This window comes from Gorilla gorilla, chromosome 20, assembly GCF_029281585.2.
Source record: "Gorilla gorilla gorilla isolate KB3781 chromosome 20, NHGRI_mGorGor1-v2.1_pri, whole genome shotgun sequence".
In the NCBI taxonomy this organism is placed as follows: Eukaryota; Metazoa; Chordata; class Mammalia; order Primates; family Hominidae; genus Gorilla; species Gorilla gorilla.
Genome location: NC_073244.2, coordinates 70,221,704 through 70,248,589, shown reverse-complemented (window position 1 = coordinate 70,248,589; position 26,886 = coordinate 70,221,704). Strand labels below are relative to the sequence as shown.

The window sequence follows — 26,886 nt, the reverse complement described above, 5'->3', positions numbered from 1 at the left end:
GCGCCGCGGGGTTTTCTGGGAGATGTAGGCGGTGGAAGCACACTCACGCGCAGCAACGGCGCCGCAGTGGGCGCTCATGCGCAGTGGAGGGTCCGGCGTCCGCCTTGGCGGGTGGGCGTGATGACCCGCACTCCCCAAGCCACTGCGGGATAGAACGGGGCCGAGGGCTCTCAGGGGTGGCCGCGACCGGGGCGGCCCGGGACACGGCTGCGGGTTCCAGCCAACAGGCCCGGAGTCGCGGCCTCGGCTCCGCCGTGGGTGCACGGGCTAGGGCTGCGGGGACTCCTGTGGGCTTCGCGTCTGCGGCTGGCAGGAATGGGGATCGTCCCCAGATCCCGCCTTCCGGGCAGGGCCTCCGCTGCCTGCGATCCTGCCCACAGTCCAAGGATCCTCCTCGCCTCTCGCGGACTGCGGTGTCAGCCGCCCGAGCCGTTCCCCGGACACCTGGCCAGGTGACGGCCCCCCACCTCCGCCTGGGGCGGGGAGGGGGGGTGGTCTGCGAGTCCCCCTCACCCCCAGCAGACGTTCCCGAGCTCAGGAGGAAAAAAAGGACGAGGAAGGGGCTGCTTATGAGTGTGTCGGTGTTGATTTAGTAGTTGTGGAATGTGAGCCCTGGGGAAATAAGTGGAAGAGGCATGGACCGTGTGGCTCCACTGGGGCGTTCGCGAATGCCTCCTGGAGGAGGAGACCAACCAGAAAGAAGAGGCAGCGTCCAGCAACTGCACAAAGGCCAGAGGGCCTTTCTGGCAAGAGGACTGGGGTGAGCAGAAGCTGATCCGGCTCTTTATCCCTGGGCGCAAGTGCTGTGTGGCATAGGTCAGTGAAGGCCTGAAAGGGATATTGAGCCAGCAGCAAAAGGCCTTGAGTGCCCTATTAAATAAGCTACAGCTGTGGTTGACGCCTGTAATCCCAGCACTTTGGGTGGCCCAAGCGGGCGGATTGCCTGAGCTCAGAGGTTGTAGACCAGCCTGGCCAACATGGTGAAACCCCGTCTCTACTAAAAATACAAAAATTAGCCGCGCGTGGTGGCACGTGCCTGTAATCCCTGCTACTTGGGAGGCTGAGACAGGAGAATCGCTTGAACCGGGGATGCAGAGTTTGGAGGCTGCAGTGAGCTGAGATCACACCACTGCACCCCAGCCTGGGCGATAGAGCAAGACTGTCTCAAAAAAAAAAATAAAAAAAATCACATATGTTGGCCAGGCAGGGTGGATCACACCTGTAACGCCAGCACTTTGGGAGGCTGAGGATTACTTGAGCCCTGGAGTTTGAGAGCAGCCTGGGTAAAATAGTGAGACCCCATCTGTACTAAAAAAATTAGCCAGGCATGGTGGTGTACACCTGTAGTCCCAGCAACTGGGGAGGTCGAGATGGGAGGATTGCTTGAGCCCAGGAGGTCAAGGCTGCAGTGGGCTATGATCATGCCACTGGACTACATCCTGGACAGCAAAGCAAGACCCCATTTCTAAGAGAAAAAAAAAGTGTCATTTTGTAAATGACTTCTGGGATGCTTATCTTGATGTAGAAAGTCTCCTACCCCAAGAACAAACAGATAATTCCTGAACAGGGATTGGCAAACAATGGCCTCAGTGGGCCTTCTGTTTCTGTAAAGTTTTATTGGAATGCAGTCACACTTGTTTGTTTAGTATTATCTATGCTGCTATCTGGAAGAGATGGGTAGTCATGGCAGAGACCTTATGGTCTGCAAAGCTGAAAATATTTATTATTGGGCTTTTCACAGAAAAAGATTGCCTACATGTGACCTACAAGATTATACACTTGTGGGCCGGGCGCAGTGGCTCACGCCTGTCATCCCAGCACTTTGGGAGGCTGAGGTGGGTGGATCACTTGAGGTCAGGAGTTTGAGACCAGCCTGGCCAACAAGGTGAAACCCTGTCTCTACTAAAAATACAAAAATTAGCCGGGTGTGGTGGTGTGCGCCTGTAATCCCAGCTACTCCGGAGGCTGAGGCAGGAGATTCACTTGAACCTGGAAGGTGGAGGTTGCAGTGAGCTGAGATCTTGTCACTGCACCCCAGCCTGGGGGACAGAGTGAGACTCAGTCTCAAAAAATACAAAAAAGAGTATACACTTGTGCCAGCACAGTACTTAGCACTAAGGATTTCTCTTTGCCACTGAATGGAAAAAACACCCTTGTTATTATTAATGATGTTATGCTTTATTGTTAACTTTATTACTAGATTATTACTTTTACTCATCTCTTCTTGCATACTCTTCTATTCTTCTGATATTTGTGTCTGTTTTAGTGCCTATTTGAGCCCATATGCTTAATATGGTACATTTTAGTATCTAATAAAGGGTGCCTGACTTTTTTTTTTGAGACGAGAGTATAGCTCCGTCACCCAGGCTGGAGTGCAGTGGCACGATCTCAGCTCACTGCAACCTCTGCCTCCAGGATTCAGGCAATTCTCCTGCCTCAGCCTCTGGAGTAGCTAGGATTACAGGCGCCCGCCACCACCCCCGGCTAATTTTTGTATTTTTAGTAGAGACAGGTTTCACAATGTTTGCCAGGCTGGTCTTGAATTCCTGACCTCAAGTGATCCACCTGCCTCGGCCTCCCAAAGTGCTGGGATTACAGTTGTGAGCCACCGCGTCCGGCCTCCGACTATTCTTTTAACCAGATACTGTTGGACTTTTCTCCATATGATCTTTAAGTTGTTTTATTCTGTGAGCTGGGGGCGGGGGGAGTCTTTGAATTGGAATTGCTATAATTTTGTTTAGTAGTTTTGTGAAGATTTTTTTTTTTTTTTTTTGAGACCGAGTGCTAGGATTGCAGGCATGAGCCACCGTGCCCAGCCAATTTTTATATTTTTAGAGATGGGGTTTCACCATGTTGGCCAGGCTCATCTTGAACTCCTGACCTCAGGTGATCCCCCCAGCCCGGCCTCCCAAAGAGTTGGGATTACAGGCGTGAGCCACTGTGCCTGGTCTGATATTTTAATACTTTAAAAAATATATAGGCCTTCATGGAGAAATTAAAAAAATACTTTCCACTCAGGAATAATATGTCAGTGTATTCTGAACTTAACTTCAGGTCTGTTAATGAGGTTTTTGTATTTTCTTCATGAAGATCCTTTATTGCTTTTGCTAATTGATTTCCAAGTTGCTCCTAGCATCACTATTGTGAGTGACAATTTAATCACTATTATGGCTTAGAATTTTTTTTCTAATTTTCATTTCAAAATTGTGAAGTATTTCAACCTGCGGAGAGGTTCGGAGAGTAATAGAATAATCTATAAATAATAAAGATGATACCCATGTGTCATCGAGATTTTACCTGTGTTAACATGTAGTCAGATTTTCAGGTTTTGATTTGTTTTTTCATATCAAGCATCACAGGTGTAACTGAGGTCTCCTTTGTCTCTTCCCCAACTCTTTCCCCAGTTGCCACTTTCTTGAGGTTGGACAATCTATCTGGTCCATGTTATTGTTACTTTACTATTTATGTATCAATCTCTGTATAACATATAGATTTTGTGTCTTTTATTTCCAGGTAAGTTGTATCATGTGGATAAGTGCACAGTTTACTTTTCGAACTCTGTTTTTGGAGAACTGTCTATCTTGTATAAAACTTAGTCCTTTTTTTTTTTTTTTTTTTTTTGAGACGAAGTCTCCCTCTTGTCCCCCAGGCTGGAGTGTGATGGTACGATCTCAGCTCACTGCAACCTCCGCCTCCCGGGTTCAAGTGATTCTCTTGCCTCAGCCTCCCGAGGAGCTGGGATTACAGGCGCCTGCCACCACGCCTGGCTAATTTTTGTATTTTTAGTGGAGACGGGGTTTCACCATGTTGGCCAGGCCGGTCTCAAACTCCTGACCTTAGGTGAGCCCAGTCCGTTTGTTTTAACCACCCCCTATTGCTCCGTTGCACATACCACAGTTTCTCTCTTCCCTGTCAGTAAATATTTAGGCTTCCAATTTTCCCATGCTAAAGTTTAAGAGAACCACTGAAAGAATGAAAATGTGTAGTTTTCATTTTCAACCGGCTATTGTTACTACAGAGGAAAGTTACTGGCTTTGTTTACATTTCTTAGATCTAGTCATTTTAACAAATTAGGCCTCCCAAAATGCTGGGATTACAGGCGTGAGCCACGCACCCAGTAAATAATTATATCGCCAATGAATAATGAGTGTACTTATTCTGAATTTTAACATTATCTCAAAAAAACAAGATTATAAAGAAATATTTTAGGAAATTATGCAGTAAATAAAAAGAAGGCTCTATAACAAAAGAATGATAGCATCGGGTTAAAAATCAGAGGAGGCCATAGGAGAAAGTAAATGCCTGCGCGTCCGCCCCGAGGGAAGTCCATGCCACGGTAATGAATAACCCGGTACCCGCGGCCGCCCCAGCGTTGGGCGGGGGAAGCTCGGGGACTCCGCGCACGCGCACATCCTTGTCCCCGCAGCCGCGCAAGCGCAATCGCCCGGAACATGGCTGCCGCCGGCCGCCAACCGTAAGTGCCGACGCATCCCTGAGCCCTGCGCTGCCTCCGTTTCCGGCGGAGGGAAGGCTTGGCGGGTGGAGGCCAGCCGGGTCCTTGTGGGGCGGCGAGGGGCGCTTCCGCGGGTGGGTTTCACCTGGGTAGTGGGCATGTCGGGCCCGCTAGGGCGAGGGTCTGGCCAGGGGCGTAGTTGTCCTGGCGGGTGGGGACGCTCCGTGGCGATTGGGGTCACTCCTCTGAGGACGAGGTCGCTCCGGGGCTGGTCTGGACGCCCCCGCTCTTTCCTTAGCGTCACCCGTGAGTTCCGCGCTCGCATCTCTAGCCCGCCCTCCCATAGAGACCGTTTTGCCGCGCCTGCTGGGTGTCCTGGTACGTCTCCGGGGGTAACCCCCGAGTCTGCCGCTTTTCTGTCAGGTGTGAGGGGCAGTGTAGGCTTGGGTCGGCCTCCGGCTGAATTGGCGGCCGTGAGCCAGTGGGCTGAGCCGCTTCCCCTTGAGTCTCGAAGGTGTTAGATCACCTGTGTGTTTTTCCATTTGATATTTGCAAAATCATGTTTTACTGCAGTTCTCAGTGAGGGCCGCATTTTTGCACCTGTTTAGTTACCATTTTGCTGTCTTTTTCCTTGGTTTAGTGGCATATTTCCTTTGTGCAGTCTTCCAGTCTCAATATTTTATGACATAAAATGTTGGTTTAGATAGAGAAGCTGAAAGACTTGTGCAGTGAACGACCCGGTTAACGTCTGCTGAACTTACTGTATCCCTTATCTTTCCTTCTGTCCATCCTTTCAGCCATTCATGAATCCACCTATTTTTGGAAACATTTCAAAGTAAGTTGCAGATATCACAGCACTTCTCCCTCAAACACCTCACTATGCTTACCATGAATTAGAGTTCAATAGTGCTTTTTTAAATTTTTTGAGCCAAAATTGACTTTCAGTGAAAAGCACAGATATTCCCTGTACCATTGATGAATTTTGACAAATGCAACCTAAACCTTTATTAAAATTACCATCAGCCTGAAAAGGTCCTTTATTTTTTGCCAAGTTAAAAAATTTGGCTATAGGAACTTGGGCTTGTTGAAGTACGTTTTGAATACCCAGTTTTTGTCTGTTTTTTCTTTTTTCCCACAGCAAGTGACTTTCCTCCATTCTACTGCTTGTTTACCTCTCTCTTCACCCAACTTTTCATTTTGAAAAGTTCCACATTTGCATAGAAGTTGCAGGAATAGTTTAACACTTCTAAAACCATCCAGATTCTAAAATTATTAACACTTTTTGCCACATTAGCTTTATCTTTTTCTTCTCCCTGCCTCAGACACATGCATAGGTGTTACCAGAAAGGGGGTCCCGAGCTATAACCCAACAGAGGGTTCTTATATCTTGGGAAAGAAAATTCAGGGCGAGTCCATAGAGTAAAGTGAAAGCAAGCTTATTAAGAAAGTAAAAGGAATAAAAGAATGGCTACTCCATAGATAGAGCAGCCCCAAGAACTGCTGGTTGCCCATTTTTATGGTTATTTCTTGATTATATGCTAAACAAGGGGTGGATTATTCATGCCTACCATTTTTAGGCCATATAGGGTAACTTCCTGATGTTACCATGACATTTGTAAACTGTCATGGTGCTAGTGGGAGCAGGACCAGAGGTCACTCTCGTTGCCATCTTGGTTTTGGTGGGTTTTAGCCACCTTTACTGCAAGCTGTTTTATCAACAAGGTCTTTATGACCTGTATCTTGTGCCAATCTCCTGTCTTATCCTATGACCTAGAATGCCTTAACTGTCTGGAAATGCAGCCCAGTAGGTTTCAGCCTTATTTTACCCAGTCCCCATTTAAGATGGAGGTTTGCTTTGGTTCAAACGCCTCTGACATAGGGTTTTCTTTTTATGTTTTACACACACACTTGTACACACAGCAGGTGTTGCAGAGGCAGGTGTGGTACAGACATATATTTACATACACTTAGTTTTTTTGGCTGAGTTACTGGAAGTATGTTGTAGATATCATACCTCACTCTGAAATACTTCAGCCAGGATCTCATAAGAAAAGTAACGTTCTTATTTTTTAATTTTGTATTTTTTATAGAGATGAGATCTCACTATGTTGCCCAGACTGTTCTTGAACTCCTGGTCTTAAGCAGACCTGCTGCCTTGGCCTCCCAAAGTGGTGGGATTACAGGTGTGAGCCACCACACCCAGCCAAAAAGAACATTTGAACATTTGAACAAAACTAGTGTTATTATCACACCCAAGTATACTTTTTTTTTTTTAAAGATGGAATCTTACTCCGTCACCCAGGGTAGAGTGCAGTGGAGCGATCTCGGCTCACTGCAACCTCTACTTCCCAGGCTCAAGTGGTTTTCCTGCCTCAGCCTCCCAAGTAGCTGGAATTACAGGCGTGTGCCACTATGCCCAGCTAATATTTGTATTTTTAGTAGAGACGGGGTTCCGCCACGTTGGCCAGGCTGGTCTTGAACTCCTGACCTCAAGTGATCTGCCCACCTTGGCCTCCTACAGTGCTGGGATTACAGGTGTGAGCCACTGCGCCTGGCCCCAGATACTTTATTATTGATACAGAATTCCTGTCTGATATAGTTTGTATGCAGCTGATACAGTTTGTATGGTTTTTGGGTATTTGTTTTGATCCAGGATCCAATCCAGGATCCTGTGTTACATTGACTTGTCATGTTATTTTAGTCTCCCTCAACCTTGAATGGCACTCTCCTTTCTTTTTTTTTTTTTTTCATGAAATTGATATATTTTTAAAAGACCCAGCTGGTGGTTGTGTAGATTGTCACTTGATGTTCAGTTGACATTCCCAATATTAAATTCAGACTCTCATCTTTGGCAGGGCATTGTCTAAGTGACATCATGTTCTTCTTGGTGTGTCGTGTCAGGAAGCATGTGAGGCTGGTGGTGATCAGGTTTTTGTCATGTGGTTAAAGTGCTCTCTGCCAGGATCCTCCACTTTTTCCCCTCTGTAATTGATAAGCCATTCTAGAGATGGTACTTTGAATGTTCTTTTAATCTTATGTTCATGGTGTATTACTCATTTTGATATAGTAAGATGTTTCAAATCTTTTTCTTTATGTTTTGTGCCTTTTGTGAGTTGAGAAATTCTTTGGCTTGGCGCAGTGGCTCGCGCCTATAATCCCAGCACCTTGGGAAGCTGAGGTGGGTAGATCACTTGAGGTCAGGAGTTCAACACCAGCCTGGCCGACATGGTGAAACCCCGTCTCTACTAAAAATAAAAAAATTAGCTGGGTATGGTGGCGGGCACATGTAATCCAAGCTACTCGGGCAGCTGAGGCAGGAGAATCATTTAAACCCAGGAGGCGGAGGTTGCAGTGAGCTGAGATCATGCCACTACACTCCAGCCTGGGTGACAGAGTGAGACACTGTCTCCAAAAAAAAAAAAAAAAAAAAAAAAAGGAAGAAAAAAGAAATTTTTTTTGGCTTGATGCAGTGGTGGCTCACGCCTTAATCCCAGCACTTTGGGAATCTGAGGCTGGAGGATCACTTGAGCTCAGGAGTTTGAAACCAGCCTGCGCAACATAGTGAGACCCAATCTCTACAAAACATTAAAAAAAAAAATGGCCGGGTGCGGTGGCTCACGCCTGTAATTCCAGCACTTTGGGAGGCCGAGGCGGGCGGATCACGAGGTCAGGAGATCGAGACCATCTTGGCTAACATGGTGAAACCCCGTCTGTACTAAAAATACAAAAAATTAGCTGGGCGTGGTGGCAGGCACCTGAAGTCCCAGCTACTCGGGAGGCTGAGGCAGGAGAATGGCGTGAACCCGGGAAGCGAAGCTTGCAGTGAACAGAGATTGCACCACTGCACTCCAGCCTGGGTGACAGAGCAAGACTCTGTGTCAAAAAAAAAAAAAAAAGAAAAAAAATTAGCCAGGTGTGATGGCATACTCCTATGGTCACGGCTCCTGAGCCCAGGCATTCAAGATTGCAGTGAGCCATGATCATACTACTGCATTCAAGCCTGAGCATCAAAGCAAGACTCTGTCTCTTTAAAAAAAAAAAAAAAAAAAAAAAAATTCTTTGTTAGGCGCCATGGCTCATGCCTGTAATCCTAGCATTTTGGGAGGTCGAGGCAGGCAGATCACCTGAGGTCAGGAGTTCAAGATCAGCCTGGCCGACTTGGTGAAACCCAATCTCTATTAAAAATATAAACAATTAGCCGAGTGTGGTGACACGTGCCTGTAATCCCAACTACTCGGGAGGCTGAGGCACGAGAGTCACTTGAAACCAGGAAGCGGAGGTTGCAGTGAGCCGAGATCGCGCCACTGCACTCCAGCCCAGCTACAGAGCGAGACTCCATCTCAAAAAAAAAAAAATATATATAGATAGATAGATAGATATAGATGTAAAATTAGCTGCATGTGGTGGCAGGTACCTGTACTCCTGGCTACTCAGGAGGCTGAGGCAAGAGAATTGCTTGAACCCAGGAGGCGGAGGTTGCAGTGAGTCGAGATCACGCCACTGCACTCCAGCATGGGCGACAGAGCAAGACTCCATCTGAAAATTAAAAAAATAAAAAAAAACAACCAAAAAAACCACAATTTTTTTCTACTCTGATAACTCAAAGATATTCTTGTGGTTCTATATTTATTTATTTATTTATTTTTTGAGACTGAGTCTCGCTGTTGTTGCCCGGGCTGGAGTGCAATGGTGCAATCTCGGCTCACTGCAGCCTCCGCCTCCCGGGTTCCAGCAATTCTCCTCCCTCAGCCTCCCGAGTAGCTGAGATTACAGGCGCCTGCCACCACGCCTGGCTAATTTTTGTATTTTTAGTAGGGACAGGGTTTCACTATGTTGGCCAGGCTGGTCTCGAACTCCTGACCTCGGGTGATCCACTTGCCTCGGCCTCCCGAAGTCCTGGGATTATAAGTGTTAGCCACTGCGCCCAGCCTAGTTCTATTATTTCTAATCATTCAAAAAAATTTTTTCTCACATACTATTTAGGTCTTATAAGCCTGTGTGTGAGCGTGAGTGAATTTGGAATTGTAATTATTTTTCCATCTGAAAAGACAGCACGAGATATACTTACTCTTGCTAATGTGTGAGGCCACCTTTATCACCTTTTAAATTATTAAATGCCTCCAAGTCTGTTGGGGGCTCTGTCCTTCCTGTACCTTCACTGGGTTGCTTGCTTACTGGAACTTTAAGGAGAAGCCTTGACTTTGGCAAAACAACTACTCCTAGCTCTTTTTCCTCTCTTCTTTTTGTTTTTTGAGGAGTTGTCGTGGATATTTCAGGAAGCTGTCTTCTTCAATGTGAATTTTGTCATGCATCAGTAAAATTATTCCAGAGATTTGCTTGGAAGGCATTGTTTTTACAGGTCTAGTGAGAGTTGTCCTGGTTTCAGTACCCAGCCCTTTCATCTGTGTACCTGGTCTAGCTCCTCTCTTACTCAAATGCCCTCTCAGGTCTTGAGTAAACTTTTTCAAGTTTTCACCACAAAGATACTATATAATTTTTGTTAATTTTTGTTTTCTTTTTTTTGAGACAGGGTCTTGCTGTCTCACCCAGGCTGGAGTGCAGTGGCACGATCACAGCTCACTGCAGCCTTGAGCTCCTGGGCTACCAAGTAGCTGGGACTTCAGGTATGCACCATCACGCCTGGCTAAAGGCGTTTCACTACATTGTCCAAGCTGGCCTTGAACTCCTAGGCTGAAGTGATCCTCCTGCCTCGACCTCCCAAAGTGCTGGTATTACAGGTGTTATCCAGTGCACCCGGCTGTGGCTGGGCTTTCATTGTGATTGGGTAGTGGGGTTGGGGTTGGGGCTTGCGTAGTTTGAACTTCCTGCTGGCACCAAGGAGGAAACTCCCAGACTTTCTTGTTAGCTTGCCCAGATGAGAGGGAGAAGGAGAAAGGGGTGGGGGCTTGAAAGCTGTCAGCAATCATCCAAAATGGAGTCAGACTCTTTATCACACTTGTAATCACATGGCTGACTTTATCAGGATGGGATTAAAGTTGGTAAATGATTTATTTTTGTTAATGAGTTGTGAACAAGTAAAGTAAACATTATTATGGGTGTCCCACAGAGATGGCTGGAGCCATGTGGATGGGCATAAATGGCTAATGTCCAGCAACCATCGATGTCAAGTATCCACACACCTGGCCTGAATGGATCCCTCTGCCTTTCAGAGGTGAGTACCAGGGAATGGAAGTCTACATGAGCTCAGCACATTCCTGCAAGGACTGTTATTTCCTTTATAAAGTCCTAAAATACCAGAAATGTGGCAGATGGGGTCTAGACTAGTGGTTCTGACCCTTACAGACTCGACACATACTTACTCTTTTAAACAGCTTTATTGAGATATAATTCACATAGCATACAATTTACCCTTTTAAGTGTACAATTCATTGTTTTTTATTATATTAACTAGCTTGTATATCCATTGCCACAGTCAATCTTCGAATGTTTTCATCACCCCTGAAAAAGAAAACCCATACCATTAGCAGTCACTCCCCCATCTTTCCCAGCCCTAGGTAATCTCTAATCTACTTTCTGTCTTATAGATTTGCCTGTTATGGACATTTCATATAAATAGCCTGCAATATGTGGTCTTTTGTGTGTGGCTTGTTAGACTTAGGAAAATGTTTCATATTATAGCATGGGTCTTTTTTTATTTTATTTTATTTTTGAGATGTAGTCTTGCTCTGTCACCCGAGCTGGAGTACAGTGGCACGATCGGGGCTCACTGCAAACTGCTTCCCAGGTTCAAGCAATTCTCCTGCCTCAGCCTCCCCAGTAGCTGGGATTGCAGGCGAGGGCCACCATACCCGGCTAATGTGTTTTTTTTTTTTTTTTGAGACGGAGTTTCGCTCTTGTTGCCCAGGCTGGAGTGCAATGGCACGATCTCGGCTCACTGCAACCTCCGCCTCTTGGGTTCAAGCGATTCTCCTGCCTCAGTCTTCCGAGTAGCTGGGACTACAGGTGCATGCCACCATGCCTGGCTAATTTTTTGTATTTTTAGTAGAGATGGGGTTTCACCGTGTTACCCAGGCTGGTCTTGAATTCCTGAGCTCAAATGATCCACCTGCCTCAGCCACCCAAAGTGCTGGGATTACAGGCATGAACCACTGCACCTGGCCAAGAGCATTAGGCCAGGCCGGGCACAGTGGCTTATGCCTGTAATCGCAGCACTTTGGGAGGCCAAGGCAGGCTGATCACCTTAGGTCAGGAGTTCAAGACTAGCCTCACCAACATGGATAAACCCCGTCTCTACTGAAAATACAAAAATTAGGCATGGTGGCACATGCCTGTAATCCCAGGTACTCGGGAGACTGAGTCAGGAGAATCACTTGAACCCGGGAGGAGGAGGTTGCAGTGAGCTGAGATCGCTCCACTGCACTTCAGTCTGGGCAACACAGCGAGACTCTGTCTCAGAAAAAAAAAAGAGTGTTAAGCCAAGTGTGGTGGCTCACAACTGTAATCCCAGCACTTTGGAAGGCTGAGATGGGAGGATTGCTTAAGCCCAGGAGTTCAAGACCAGCCTGGCCCATATAGTGAGACCTCATCTCTACCAAAAAAAAAGAAAAATTTAGGCTGGGTGTGGTGGCTCACGTCTGTAATCCCAGCACTTTGGGAGGCTGAGGCATGCAGATCCCTTGAGGTTAGGAGTTTAGGACCAGCCTGGCCAACATGGTGAAAACCTGTCTACTAAAAATACAAAAATTAGCCAGGCATGGGGGCGTGTGCCACTTAGGAGGCCGAGGCAAGAGAATCGCTTGAGCGCAGGAGGTGGAGGTTGCAGTGAGCTGAGATCATGCCACTGTACTCCAGCCTGAGACAGAGTGAGATTCTATCTCAAAAAAAAAAAAAAAAAAAATTATGTGTGATTGTGTGCAACTGTGGTCCCAGCTACTCAGGAAGCTGAGGTGGGAGGATCACTTGAGCCCAGGAGACTGAGGCTGTGTTGAGCCTTGATTGCACCTTGCAGTCTAGGCTGGACAAGAGAGTGAGACCCTGTCTCTTAAGAAAGAAAAAAAGGGCTGGGCACCATGGCTCACGCCTGTAATCCCAGCACTTTGGGAGGCCGGGGTGGGCGGATCACGAGGTCAGGAGATCGAGACCATCCTGGCCAACATGGTGAAACCCCGTCTCTACTAAAAAATGTACAAAACATCAGCCGGGTGTGGTGGCGGGCGCCTGTAGTCCCAGCTACTCGGGAGGCTGAGGCAGGAGAATGGCATGAACCCAGGAGGCGGAGCTTGCAGAGAACCGAGATCACACCACTGCACACCAGCCTTAGCAAAAGAGCAAGGCTCTGTCTCAAAAAAAAAAAAAAAAAAAAAGAAAGAGTTTTATAGTTGTAGCTTTTATGTTTAGGCTGATCCATTTTGAGTAAATTTTTATGTAATGTGCACGGTTTATAATCTGTTTTGCAGTGTACTTTAAATTTACTGGTAATATTAAATATCCATATAATTCTTTAAATTCTAAAGCCCTAAGTCTATGTAAAGAATCAATACAATTCTGGGGGCACTAATTCATTTCCCCCAGAACCGATCCAGTCTCATGAGAGCAAGAACTCACTACTGTGAGAACAGCACCAAGCCATTCATGCGGGTTCCACCTCCATGACCCAAACCCCTCCTGGTAGGCTGCATGCCCCAGCACCACCACAGTAAGGATTAAATTTCAGCATGAGATTTGGTGTGGACAAACAAACCATATCCAAACCGTAGCAGTGGAATAGCTGGATCATATGACAGCTCCATATTTTCCTTTTTGAGAATCATCAGACTGGTTTCCAAAGTAGCTACACTGTTTTACATTTGCACCGGCAGTGAAAAGTTTCCAGTTTTTCCATATCCTTGCCAATACTTGTTATTGTTTTTGTTTGTTTTTAAATATTGAACATACTAGTGAGTGTAAAGTGGTATCTCACTGTGGTTTTGATCAGCATTTCCCTAATACCTAATGATATTGATCATCATTTCATGTGCTCATTCGCCATTTGTATGACTTCTTTGGGGAAATATCTATTCAGAACTCCTACGGGGTGAATGTAGTGTCCCCTCAAAATTCGTATGTTGATGCCTTATCCCCACTGTGATGGTATTTGGAGATGAGGCCTGTGGGAGGTAATTAGGTCACGAAGGTAGAACCTTTTTGAATGAAATCAGTGCTCTTATAAGAGGAGACAGGAGAGCTCTCAGGAGCTCCTGCTTCCTGCTGTACCCTGTGAAGGCACACTGAGAAGGTGGCCATCTGCAAACCAGGAAGAGGACCCTCACCAGAACCAATCATGCTGACACATTGATTTTGGATTTCCTAGCCTCCAGAACTGTGAGAAATAGATTTCTGTTGTTTAAGCCACCCAGTCTATTTGTTGTAGCAGCCGAGACTAAGACAAGTTCCTTCGCCCATTTCTAAAAATTGGGTTTTTGTCTTTTTATTATTGAATTGTAAGAGTTTTCTATATTCTGGATACACATAATATAAATATTTTCTCCCATTTGGTGGGTTGTGTTTTCACTTTGTTGGTGGTGTTTAAGTTTTATTTCAACAAAGGAAGTATCTGTTATGGATGAAATGGACATTCCTTTTGTTCCTCAAGGCGAGTTAGCCTCCCTACCCCCAAGAGAGACGTAATCACAGCCTTGGTTGGTGTCTTGCCAAGGCATCGTTATATTTTTATTTCTAAGAGAATATTTTGTGTGTCTGAAAAAATTCCATAAATGATATCACCCTGTATATGTCTGATTTATCTCATCTTTTATTTTCTTTTTTTCTTTTTTCTTTTTTTTAAATTTTGAGACAGTCTTGCTCTGTCTCCTCCGCCTCCTAGGTTTAAGCGATTCTTGTGCCTCAGCCTCCCGAGTAGCTGGGATTACAGACGTGCACAACCATGCCTAGCTAATTTTTGTATATTTACTGGAGATGGGGTTTAGCCATGTCTGCCAGGCTGTTCTCAAACTCCTGGCCTCATGTGATCAGCCTGCCTCAGCCTCCCAAAGTGCTGGGATTACAGGTGTGAGCCACCGCACCCGGCCTATTTTATTTCTTTTAACTGTACATGTGCATCTTCCCTTCACAAACCTGCAGGGAGGTGCTTTCAAGTCCCTTGTTTTCACAGGATGGCCACAGACCATGCCAGGCCCCAGTCTATCCAGAAGGTTCAGAACAGGAAACATGTCATGCGGCAGGGCAGCTTCAGGAGCCCTTTCCACGGGAGGGGTCCTTGTAGCATCCAGGGGTGACAGCTGGGAGCATGGTCCTCCTGACTGGCTGGCCCCTCCACATCACTGCTGAATGCTGTGTACATAGCAAGTGTCTAAGGCCTTGGCCTGGACTTGAAAGTAAATGATTCTGATGTTTCTTTTTTTCTGATGTTTAAGGTGTGATGTTCACATTAATTTCCTATGACCCTAATTATTAAGAATTTTCCTTAGGAGTCTGAGGTTTCCTTAAAGTACTTTTAGAATTTTTGAGATAAAGGATCTATTACTTGAATCTGAGAGTATTTTGATCATGAGTCTTGGTGAGATTTTTTTCATATTACTTTCTGAATGTATTGGGATAAGGTGTAAGGGCGCTGTCTTCTTCTTTAATCTGATATGGGGAATTGTATTAATAGATGTTCCAATGTTTCCTAGTCCTTACATTCCTAGGATAAATCCAACTTTGCCATTTTGTTAACCTTACACTGTTAGTTAAACCCCTGTCTGACAATTAATATCACTTATGTGTTCATTCTTGCTTTTTAAAAAAATTTATTTATTTATTTATTGAGACAGGGTCTTGCTCTGTCAGCTAGGCTGGAGTGAAGTGGCACTGTCTCCGTTCACTGCAACCTCTGACCCCCAGGCTCAAGCGATTGTCCCACCTCAGCTTCCCAAGTAGCTGGGACCACAGGTACATACCAGTACGCCTGGCTTTTTTTTTTTTTTTTTGTATTTTTTGTAGAGATGGGGTCTCACTGTGTTGCCCAGGGTGGTCTCAAACTCCTGACCTCAAGCAGTCCACCTGCCTTAGCCTCCCAAAGTGTTGGGATTACAGGTATGAGCCACCATGTCTGGCCTTTTTCTTGCTGTTTTTTAATGGTCTCTTTCATTTGTCTTTTCAAATGATAGACTTGGTTTTCTTCATTTTCTCAACTGGTTTCTTGTTTTTAATTTCCATAATTTCTGCTGCAATTTTTTTTTCCCCCGAGACAGTCTTGCTCTGTCACCCAGGCTAGAGTGCAGTGGCACGATCTCGGCTCACTGCAACCTCCGCCTCCTGGGTTCAAGTGATTCTCCTGTCTCAGCCTCCCGAGTAGCTAGGACTACAGGCACCTGCCACCATGCCTGGCTAATTTTTATACTTTTAGTAGAGACGAGGTGTCACCTTGTTGATCAGGCTGGTCTCGAATGCCTGACCTCAGGTGATCCACCCGCCTCGGCCTCCCAAAGTGCTGGGATTATAGGTGTGAGCCGCCACGCCCAGCCTCTGCTGTGATTTTTATTAACACTTTCCTTCTACCTCCCGTTGGTTTAGTCCATAGTTCTTTCCCATAAGTTGTAAATTGAACAGCGAGATCACTAGTCTTCGGTCTTCTTTTCTTTTAGTCAATTATAATCAAGTTAATGGTGAGCCCTAAAAGTACAACTACATAAAAAGTCCCATTTTTAACATGTTTAAACTGTTTTTTTTTTTTAATCTGTACTTACAAGGTGTTGAAGGTGGGACTTCCTCCTGAATCTTCTTTCTAGTGGTGGAATAAGGTACATATTGTTCTGGAGTGTCTTTCACTTTGAGTTTATGGCTTGTCCAATGAGTTTACAAGCAGTAGGTTGTTTATTGTTGGAGGATCATCAGTCATACAGTGAAGCCAACAAGACCATTCTGAGGGCACCATGCGTTACCCACATCCCAGAATGTGTTATTGCCATTCATTTCAATGATACATAGAACCCATCAGCGATGGCCTAAAGAAAATCTGTGGGCAGCCTCGGAGACCACCATGGCTGTTGACTTGCTGCCATCTGCAGCTTCAGGACCCACAGTAACTTCATCTTTAGTCCTTTTTTTTTTTTTTTTTTTTGGAGACAGTCTTACTCTGTCACCCAGCCTGGAGTGCAGTGATGCGATCATGACTCACTGCAGCCTTGAACTCCTGAACTTCTGGGCTCAAGGGATATTCCTGCCTCAGCTTCCCAGCTACCTGGGACTAAAGGCGAATTACACCACCACACCCAGCTAACTTTTTTTTTCTTTCATAGAGACACAGTCTTACTATGATAATCAGGCTGGTTTCAAACTCCTAGCTTCAAGTGATATCCCTGCCTCAGCCTCTAAAAGTTCTGGGATTACAGGTGTGAGCCACCATGCCTGACCTAGCCTTCTTTTTAAAATATAGGCATTAAAGACCAGCATTTTCAACCTAGGAACTATTAGCTGCATTCTGCATTCTCATTTGCCACATGTTTTGAGATGTGCTGTTTTCATCATTGTGTAGTTGTAGGTGTTTTCCTTTTCTTTTTTTTTCTTTTTTTTTTTTTTGAGATAGAGTCTCGCTCTGTCACCCAGACTGGAGTCAGTGGCATGATCTCGGCTGACTGCAACCTCTGCCTCCCAGGTTCAAGCGATTCTCCTGCCTCAGCCTCCCGAGTAGCTGGGAGTACAGGCACGCGCCACCATGCCTGGCTAATTTTTGTATTTTTAGTAGAGATGGGGTTTCACTATATTGGCCAGGCTGGTCTTGAACTCCTGACCTCGTGATCCACCTGCCTCTGCCCCCTAAAGTGCTGGGATTACAAGGCATGAGCCACCGTGCCTGGCCTGTTCTAGGTGTTTTGTAATTTCTATCAGGTTTTCTCTTTGATCTGTCAATTACTGAGAAACAAGTTTTTATTTTTCCAAATAAATAGGGGTTTGCTTTACTCGCTGTTTTATTATATTTGGTTTTCTTTCTGTTACTGGCTTTTAACTTGCTGCCTCGAAGTCAAGAGGCTGTAGTCTGGGCTTTGATGAACTTTTTCTTTGACCTAGTCAGTGTTAGCAAATATTCCACTTGTGCTTAGAAAGAAAGCATTTTATTCTAATTTGTACGTAGATTTTCATCCAGCTGTGTGATCAGATTGGGTAACTGCATTCTGTCCTGCATAACTCTTTTCCATTCTTCTGCGTTTTCATTTCTAAAAGAGGTTCATTAAAACCTCCCACCTGCCGGGTGCAGTGGCTCATGCCTATAATCCCAGCACTTTGGGGGGCCTAAGCAGGCAGATCACCTGAGACCAGGAGTTCGAGACCAGCCTGGTCAACATGGTGAAACCTGTCTCTACTAAAAATACAAAAATTAGCTGGGCGTAGTGGTGGGCACCTGTAATCCCATCTCGGGAGGCTGAGGCAGGAGAATTGCTTGAACCCGGGAGGTAGAGGTTGCAATGAGCCGAGATCGTGCCACTGCACTCTAGCCTTGGCGACAAGAGTGAGATTCCGTCTCAAAAAAAAAAAAAATTAAATAGATAAAACCTCCCACTATGGCTGGTTGCAGTGGCATGTGCCTATAGTCCCAGCTACTCATGAAGCTGAGGCAGGAGGATCGCTTGTGCTCTGGAGTTTGAGGCCAGCCTGGGCAACATACTGAGACCCCCATTATAAAAATTAAACAGTTACATTAAAACGTTTTTTAAAATTTAAATATAATCTGAGCTACTTGATCAGGAAAAAAACCTCAAAAAACAGATAAATAAAATTTCCCACTATCCTTAGATTTGCTGTTTTCTTCCTACAAACCTAGCTGGCTTTGCTCTGTGTTTTTTTGTTGTTGATTGTTTGTTTGTTTGTTTGTTTTTTGAGATGGAGTTTTGCTCTGTTGCCCAGGCTGGAGTTCAGTGGCTCAATCTTGGCTCACTGCAACCTCTGTCTCCCAGGTTCAAGCAATTCTTCTGCTTCAGCCTCCTGGAGTAGCTGGGATTACAGGCATGTGCCACCATGCCTGGCTAATTTTTGTGTTTTTGTAGAGATATGGTTTTACCATGTTGGCCAGGCTGGTCTTGAACTTCTGACCTCAAGTGATCCGCCCGCCTCAGCCTACCAAAGTGCTGGGATTACAGGCATGAGCCACCGCGCCCGGCCTGCTCTGTGTTTTGAGGCATGTTGTTACTGTTACATTGCCCTGTCATCCTCACTTGAAATTTTTCTTTGGTTTGTAAAGAGCCACAAAACCCTTCTTTGTTTGGCATTCACCTGTCCCATCCTTTCACTTTTGGCTTTTATGTCCTTTTGCTTTAGGAATACCTGTTACAAACATGTTGTTTAATACAGTCTAATGCAGTCTTTATCTGACCCATCAAGGCCATTTATATTTATTGTAATTGTTGATACTTTACTTTACACTTTGTATTTAGCCTGTCCTTTTTGTGCTGTTTTTTTAACCCTTACCAGCTTTCTGGATTGATCGGGTTTTTTGTTTGTTTTTGTTTTTAATTCTGACCTCCCTCTACAATGTTTTTCAACTTCAGTACTATGGACATTTGGGGCTGGATCATTTTGTGTTGTGGAAGTCCATCCTGTGCATTATAGGATATTTAGCAGCATCCCTGGCTCCTAGGAACATCTGCCCCCTAGTCAGACTGACAACCAAAATCATCTCCAAATATTGCCAAGTATCTTCTGGAAGCAGAAACATCCCTGGTTAAAAACTACTGCTCTGTGGGCTTAGATGTTTTATACTACATTTATTCTTTTAATTCTGACTTGAGCAGGTCTAACATGAATCATGAAAAACTTGAGGACTTCAGAACACTTGATTCTGTTGCCCCATTCCCACCTCATTGGCCACTGTTGTCTAGTATATTAGTCTATCCCATTAATTCCAAGTCGTGATTTCTGCATTTCATGTGGTCAACACTGGATTTGATTTAAATATACATTCATCAGTTTTTTTTTTTTTAAGAGATGACATCTCACTGTGTTGCCCAGACTAGTCATAAATGCCTGGGCTCAAGTGATTCCCCCACCTTGACCTCCCAAAGTGCTGGGATTACAGGTGTGAGTCACCACACCTAGCCCACATTCATCATATTCATCAATTCCTTTGTTTTTCCTTCCTTCGTTCTTGGGTTTTTTTTGAAGAACAACATTTTCTAATTCCTCTGGCTAGTATCCTTGGAAATGAACTCTGCTTTTGCTTTTCTGAATTTTTTTTTTTTTTTTTTTTTGAGACAAGAGTCTCACTGTTGTCCAGGCTGGAGTGAATCATAGCTCACCGCAGCCTCAACCCCCGGAGCTCAAGCATTTCTCCTACCTCAGCTTCCCAAGTAGCTGGGACTAACAGGCGCATGCCACCAAACCCTGCTAATTTTTGTATCTTTTGTAGGGACGGGGTTTCACCATGTTGGCCAGGATGGTCTCGATCTCCTGACCTTGTGATCTGCCCACCTCGGCCTCCCAAAGTGCTGGGATTACAGGCGTGACCACCACGCCTGGCCGACATGATCCAGTTTTTATAACAACCATGCAGGGCAGTCTTTGACAGTTTTTGTTTTGTTTTGTTTTTTGAGATGGAGTCTCACTCTGCCGCCTAGGCTGGAGTGCAGTGGTGTGATCTCAGCTCACTGCAACCTCTGCCTACCGGGTTGAAGTGATTCTCCTGCCTCAGCCTCCAGAGTAGCTGGGACTACAGGCATGTGCCACCACGCCTGGCTGATTTTTTTTTTGTATTTTTAGTAGAGATGGTGTTTCACCATGTTGGTCAGGCTGGTCTTGAACTCCTGACTTCAAATGATCCACCCACCTCCACTTCCCAAAGTGCTAGGATTACAGGAGTGAACCACTGTGCCCCGCCAGGTCATTGACAGTTCTAAGACTTAGACCCAGAACTTTTAGGTCACCAAGCCTGTGCTTTGTCCTATCCATGAATGCAGAACTTTGATGACAGAGCTGGGGTGAGAACTGCTCCTTCAGTGCTGTTGTAAGCTCATTGTGAAATCAGAGCTTTGGAAATGTGTACTGATGGGCAGTGTGTGACAGGGACAAGAATGCAGTGGCTGGGATGGAATTCTAGGGGGAGCAGGGATGCTTGGCCTCTGGTCTCTCACATCTCAAACTAATCCTTTTGGTGATGATTTATCCCGAGGTCCATTCCTCCTGCCTGCTCTCTAGGAAGATGAAAATGCTACATGGCTCTTTTTGAATCTGTTCTTGGTTCCATTCCTTGGCTACGATTTTACCTCTTCCTTGTATAAATTTGAATTTAAAAGAGAAAACAAGTAAAAAAATACACATCTTTACACCTAGCCCATCATCATTGTCTGTTTCTCTTACAGATAAAGCTTCATATACCTAAGTCTGCATTTTTCTTCTTTTTGCAGTTTGGGATATGAGATTGAAAATGACGACTCGGAATTTTCCTGAGAGAGAAGTACCCTGTGACGTAGAAGTGGAAAGATTCACAAGGGAAGTTCCCTGCTTGTCCAGTTTAGGTGATGGTTGGGACTGTGAGAACCAGGAGGGACACTTGAGGCAATCAGCTTTAACTCTGGAGAAACCAGGGACTCAGGAAGCAATTTGTGAATATCCTGGTTTTGGGGAGCATTTGATTGCAAGCTCAGACCTTCCACCGTCTCAGAGAGTTCTGGCAACAAATGGTTTCCATGCACCTGACTCAAATGTTAGTGGTCTGGATTGTGACCCCGCCTTACCCAGCTATCCTAAAAGTTATGCAGGTAAGAGAACTGGTGACAGTGATGCCTGTGGAAAAGGCTTCAACCATTCCATGGAAGTTATTCATGGAAGAAATCCAGTGAGAGAGAAGCCCTACAAATACCCTGAAAGTGTTAAGTCTTTTAATCATTTTACCTCTCTTGGTCATCAGAAAATAATGAAAAGAGGCAAGAAACCATATGAAGGTAAGAATTTTGAGGACATCTTTACTCTGAGCTCATCGCTTAATGAAAACCAGAGAAATCTCCCTGGAGAGAAACAATATAGATGTACTGAATGTGGCAAATGCTTCAAACGGAACTCTTCTCTTGTTTTGCATCACCGAACTCACACCGGAGAGAAGCCTTATACTTGTAATGAGTGTGGAAAGTCCTTCTCCAAGAACTACAACCTGATTGTGCATCAAAGAATCCACACAGGAGAGAAGCCCTATGAATGCAGTAAATGTGGGAAAGCTTTCAGTGATGGCTCAGCTCTGACGCAGCACCAGAGAATTCACACAGGCGAGAAACCTTATGAATGCCTAGAGTGTGGAAAAACCTTCAACCGAAATTCATCCTTAATTTTGCACCAAAGAACTCATACAGGGGAAAAACCATATAGATGTAACGAATGTGGGAAACCCTTCACTGACATCTCCCACCTTACAGTGCATCTCAGAATCCACACCGGTGAGAAGCCCTATGAGTGCAGCAAATGTGGAAAGGCTTTCCGGGACGGCTCGTACCTCACCCAGCATGAGAGGACTCACACTGGAGAAAAGCCCTTTGAGTGTGCAGAGTGCGGGAAATCCTTCAACAGAAACTCTCACCTCATTGTGCATCAAAAGATCCATTCTGGGGAGAAACCCTATGAATGTAAAGAATGTGGGAAGACTTTCATCGAGAGTGCGTACCTCATCAGGCATCAGAGGATTCATACTGGCGAGAAGCCCTATGGCTGCAACCAGTGTCAGAAACTTTTCAGGAATATCGCTGGCCTCATTAGGCACCAGAGGACTCATACTGGTGAGAAGCCCTATGAGTGTAATCAGTGTGGCAAAGCCTTCAGGGACAGCTCCTGTCTGACCAAGCACCAGAGAATTCACACTAAGGAGACCCCATATCAGTGTCCAGAATGTGGGAAGTCCTTCAAGCAGAACTCTCACCTGGCAGTACATCAGAGACTCCATAGCAGGGAGGGTCCCAGCCATTGTCCTCAGTGTGGAAAAATGTTCCAAAAGAGCTCATCCCTTGTTCAACATCAAAGAGCACACCTGGGAGAGCAACCCATGGAAACATAATGGTTGGGGGCCACATGAGTCTTCCAGTTCGCTCTCACTCCTGTGTTTAGGAGGCATGTCTTAGATCTGACTCCTCTCTGGTCAGTAGAAAAGTATCCTTTAAGCTATCCAGTGAATTGATGAATGTGAGACATTGCTGAGCCACACTGTTAAGTCTGCTCATTGGGGAACTCCGGAGACAACTTAGGATGAGGGCAGAAAAGTCTTTGGGGATGATTCAGTCTGTACCAGACGTGACAACACACACACTGGAATGAAATGTGCAAACATGGGGGTGACACTTACCACAGAGAGAACCTGTGAATGCATTCAGAACATGATTGGAATGAAGAGCCCTGTAGTAGGGAGTTTCCACGTTGTACGTAAGCAAACACTGAATCAACTTTTTTTTTTTTTTTCCAGACAGAGTCTCACTGTGCAGTGGCATGATCTCCACTGACAGCAACCTCTGCCTCCCAGGTTCAAGCAGTTCTCCTGCCTCAGCCTCCGAAGTAGCTAGGATTACAGGTGCCTGCCACCATGCCTGGCTAATTTTTTGTATTTTTAGTAGAGACAGGGTTTCACTATGTTGGCTAGGCTGGTCTTGAACTCCTGACCTCATGATCCGCCCACCTCGGCCTCCCAAAGTGTTGGGATTACAGGCATGAGACACTGCCTGGCCTGAATCAACCTTTTTAAGTGTAATCAGAAAGAGAGGCTTTGGCAGGGGCTCTTACTGTGTTTTCTGTAACAACAAAGGTGTACAATGAGAGAGTCCACACAGTGCTGTACTGCACACACCACAGAATGTGTGAGATTTTCCTGTTTGAATGTATGTCTGCATTATACTCCTGCAATAATGCTGAGGACTCGTTGCAGGAGGGCAAACTAGGTGAATAAATTACCTGTGAATGAACAATGAAGTCGTTCCTCTTAAGACTGAAACAAGCAGGCCAGATGTGGTGGCTCACGCCTGTAATCCCAGCACTTTGGGAGGCCGAGGCGGCCAGATCACAAGGTTAGGAGTTCAAGACCAGCCTGGCCAGCATGGTGAAACCCCATCTCTACCAAAAATACAGGAAATTAGCAGGGCATAGTAGTGTGTGCCTGTAATCCCAGCTACTTGGGAAGCTGAGGCAGGAGAATTGCTTGAACCTGGGAGGTGGAGGTTGCAGTGAGCTAAGATCGCACAGATCGCACCACTGCACTCCAGCCTGGGTGACAGAGCGAGACTCCATCTCAAAAAAAAAAAAAAAAGACTGAAACAAGCTTGTGCTAAGATGGAAAGGGCTGCTTCTAACAGATGTGGTTTGTTGCTTTAGTTGTTGAAGCAAAAATACTGAGTTGTTATGTTTATGTTATCAGCCCACCACTACCTCCATGGTTGTTCATTTAGGATGCTTCTAATTCAGCCACTGTGAACCATTATAAAGGTTTTATTGCCATGTTGAAAATGTTTATAATATGGCAAAAAGGGGCATCAAATAGAAGATTTACTATTATTCCAGCCATGTAAAAATATGTGCACATATGGATGTATGTTGAAAGTGGATGATGGAGAAATAAAATGTGGTTTTCTTTGGGGACTGGAATTCCGTATCATATTTTTTTCTCTGTTACAGATACTTGTTGGCATAATAATTTGGTAATAAATTAAAAAGTGAAGCCAAAAGGAGGTCAATTTGGGGTTTCTCTGGACCTTTAGTAGTAGGGACTGGATCAGGGCAACAGGGAAGCTGTAAGTGTGGATGGAGGGGCACTGGGCAGTAGCGTCTCTGGAATCAGCATCCCAAAGCCCAGGGCATGAGAATAACTTCCTTCTTTGGGACTTGGGTTATAAGGGGGTGTCAGTGTAGAAGAGAGAGTGAGTCCCAGAGAATGCAGAACAGGAAGCCTGTAGAAAATTTGGGATGACTTTGGAGTGGCCCTTCCGAGGCAGTGCAGTGCTGGCCGAGTGAAAGCCAGTCAAGGTGGATGACACAGCCTTGAAGCCCCATGAGTGGATCCCCTTGGGATTTTGCCTCTAGACAATTTCCTTTCCTGGGAGAAGGGACAGGTGTGACGATAGTGAAGATTAGTGATGAGTCAGTCCAGGACTGGGGTCAGCCAGGCCCATTGTATTAGCTGGATCAAGGTTCATGTGTGTGTGACCTGGTGTCTCCATGGTGCTGGTATTCTGAGGTCCGGACCCTCAGGCCAGCTCGTGGGGAGCTTCAAGCAGCCATGCCTCCTTCCATGTGTGTCTTCTCTTTTGTCTGGCATCAGCTGTGGCCTCCATGGCACTTGCTGTCTCCCATGAGGCAGCCAACCTTGGTATGCCTCTGATAGCTGTGTCATGGGAAGGGTGGGCAGCCAGTTCTGAGAGAGGAATGAGTAGATAGGTAATGGAGGCATGGAGTGAAGAAGGGAAGAGTGGCCCTGAAAGAGCATTTAGAGAAATAAAGCTCCCACACACACATTCGCATATGGTGATCTCATGGTGAGAGGTGCATGGGCATGGAGGACCAGCGGGGACCCTTGTTGAACCCTCTGGAGTCAGGATGGGATGGTGCTGTGTCCCAGGGTGTGGTGATGGATGAAAGGGGACCAGGCTGACTTGTCTTCTCCAGAGAGTTGCGTTTGAGTATAGCCCACATACAGAAAAGTGCACTGCAGACTCTCCTTGACCCAACTTAAATCAGGATCCCCTGAGCCCTCTGACCTTGGGCTTCTCCCTTTCCCTGTAGGATCCAGTTTGAGCAAGATGTTTGGATGTGCATAGTAGCTCACACCTGTAATTTCACGACTTTGGGAGGCTGAGGCAGGAGGATTGCTTGAGCCTAGGCATTTAAGACCAGCCTGGGCAACATAGCAAGACCCCCATCTCTGCAAATAGTAATGTAAAAATTAGCCAGGTGTGACAGCATGTGCCTTTAGTTCCAGCTTATCAGGAGGGAGAGTCAGGAAGAAGGCAGAAGAATCTCTTAAGCCTGGGAGTTTGAGGCTACAGTGAGCCGTGATCACACCACTGCACTGTGGGCTGGATAATGGGGCAAGACCCTGTCTCAAAACAGAATCTGATATGGTTTGGCTCTGTGTCCCCACCCAAATCTCATGTCAAATTGTAATTCTACTGTTAGGGGAGGGACCTGGTGGGAGATGAATGGATCATGGGGGCAGATTTCCTCCTTGCTGTTCTCATGATAGTGAGTTCACATGAGACCTGCTTGTTTAAGTGTGTAGCACTTCCTTCTTCATTCACCCTCTTTCCTGCTCTGCCATGGTAAGACATGCTTACTTCTTCACCTTCTGCCATGACTGTAAGTTTCCTGAGGCCTCCCAGCCATGCTTCATGTACAGCCTGTGGAATCGTGAGTCAATTAAACCTCTTTTCTTCATAAATTACCGAATCTTAGGTAGTTCCTCACAGCAGTGTGAGAATGGACTAGTACAGAAAGTTGGTAACAGGAGTGGGGCACTGCTATAAAGATTCCTGAAGCTACTTTGGAACTGGGTAATGTGCAGTTGTTGGAACAGTTTGAAGGGATCAGAAGAAGACAGGAAGTTGAGGGAAAGTGTGGCACTTCCTAGAGACTTAAATGGTTGTGACCAAAATGCTAATAATATGGACAGTGAAGTCTGGGCTGTGGTGGTCTCAGATGGAGATGAGGAACTTACTGGTAACTGGAATAAAGGTCACTCTCGCTGTGCTTTAGCAAAAAGACTGGCAGCATTGTGCTCCTGCTCTAGAGATCTGTAAGAGACACAACTTGAGCTTGAGAAAGTTTATTTAGAGTGTCTGGCAGAATAAATTTCTAAGCAGCAGTGTTGGAGAGGTCGCCTGGCTGCTTCTAAAAGTCTGCACTCAACTGCATAATCAAAGAAATGACATAAAACTATAACTTACATTTAAACTGGAAGCAAAGCATGAAAGTTTTGAAAATTTGCTGCCCATTTTCTGGCAGGAATCGAAGGCTGCAGAAATGTACATAAGTAAAGAAGAGCTGAAAGTTAATAGCCAAGATAATGAGCAAAATGCCTGCAGGGCATTTCAGAGACCTTCACAGCAGCCCCTCCCATCACAAGCCTGGAGGTCTAGGAGAGAAAAATGGTTTTGTGGGCCAGGGTCCAAGGCCCCAGTGCTCTGTGCATCCTCAAGACTTGGCATCCTGCATCCCAGCTGCTTCAGTTCTAACTGTGGCTAAAGGGGGCCAATGTACAGCTTGGTCTATTGCTTCAGAGGGTGCAAGTCCCAAGCCTTGGCAGCTTACACGTGGTATTGGACCTGTGGGTGCACAGAAGGCGAGAGTTGAAGTTTGGGAGCCTCTGCCTAGATTTCAGAGGATGTATGGGAACACCTGGAAGTCCAGGCAGAAGTCTGCTGCATGGGTGGAACCCTCGTGGAGAACCTCTACTAAGGCAGGGGGATGGGGGAAATGTGGGGTTGGAACCCCCACACAGAGTCCCCACTCAGGCACTGCCTAGTGGAGCTGTGAGAAGAGGGTCA

General features: G+C 45.7%; 1 protein-coding gene across 16 annotated transcripts; it reads left to right on the top strand.

Annotated features, from left to right (window-relative positions):
* Positions 1-39: 39 nt before the first annotated feature.
* Positions 40-23,986, top strand: ZNF329 (zinc finger protein 329). 16 transcript variants are annotated; one of them, XR_010132079.1, is made up of 6 exons: positions 4,177-4,474; positions 9,984-10,077; positions 10,521-10,625; positions 15,226-15,343; positions 20,788-22,880; positions 23,541-23,986. XR_010132079.1 is itself a non-coding variant. In XM_063701731.1 (5 exons), the coding sequence occupies exon 5, from the start codon at positions 20,796-20,798 to the stop codon at positions 22,419-22,421; it is 1,626 nt and encodes a 541-aa protein (XP_063557801.1). In that variant the 5' UTR covers positions 4,502-4,587; positions 9,984-10,077; positions 10,521-10,625; positions 15,226-15,343; positions 20,788-20,795; the 3' UTR covers positions 22,422-23,986. The 16 variants fall into 16 exon arrangements, 9 of the variants coding, with proteins under 9 accessions (XP_018871858.1, XP_018871859.1, XP_055226807.1 ...); XR_008674047.2 differs by lacking the exons at positions 4,177-4,474; positions 15,226-15,343 and adding an exon at positions 79-452; XR_008674045.2 differs by lacking the exon at positions 15,226-15,343.
* The last annotated feature ends 2,900 nt before the right edge of the window (positions 23,987-26,886 follow it).

Coding starts and splice junctions, on each gene's coding strand:
- ZNF329 (XM_055370832.2), top strand. CDS start 20,796: ATGAGATTGAAAATGACGACTCGGAATTTTCCTGAGAGAGAAGTACCC.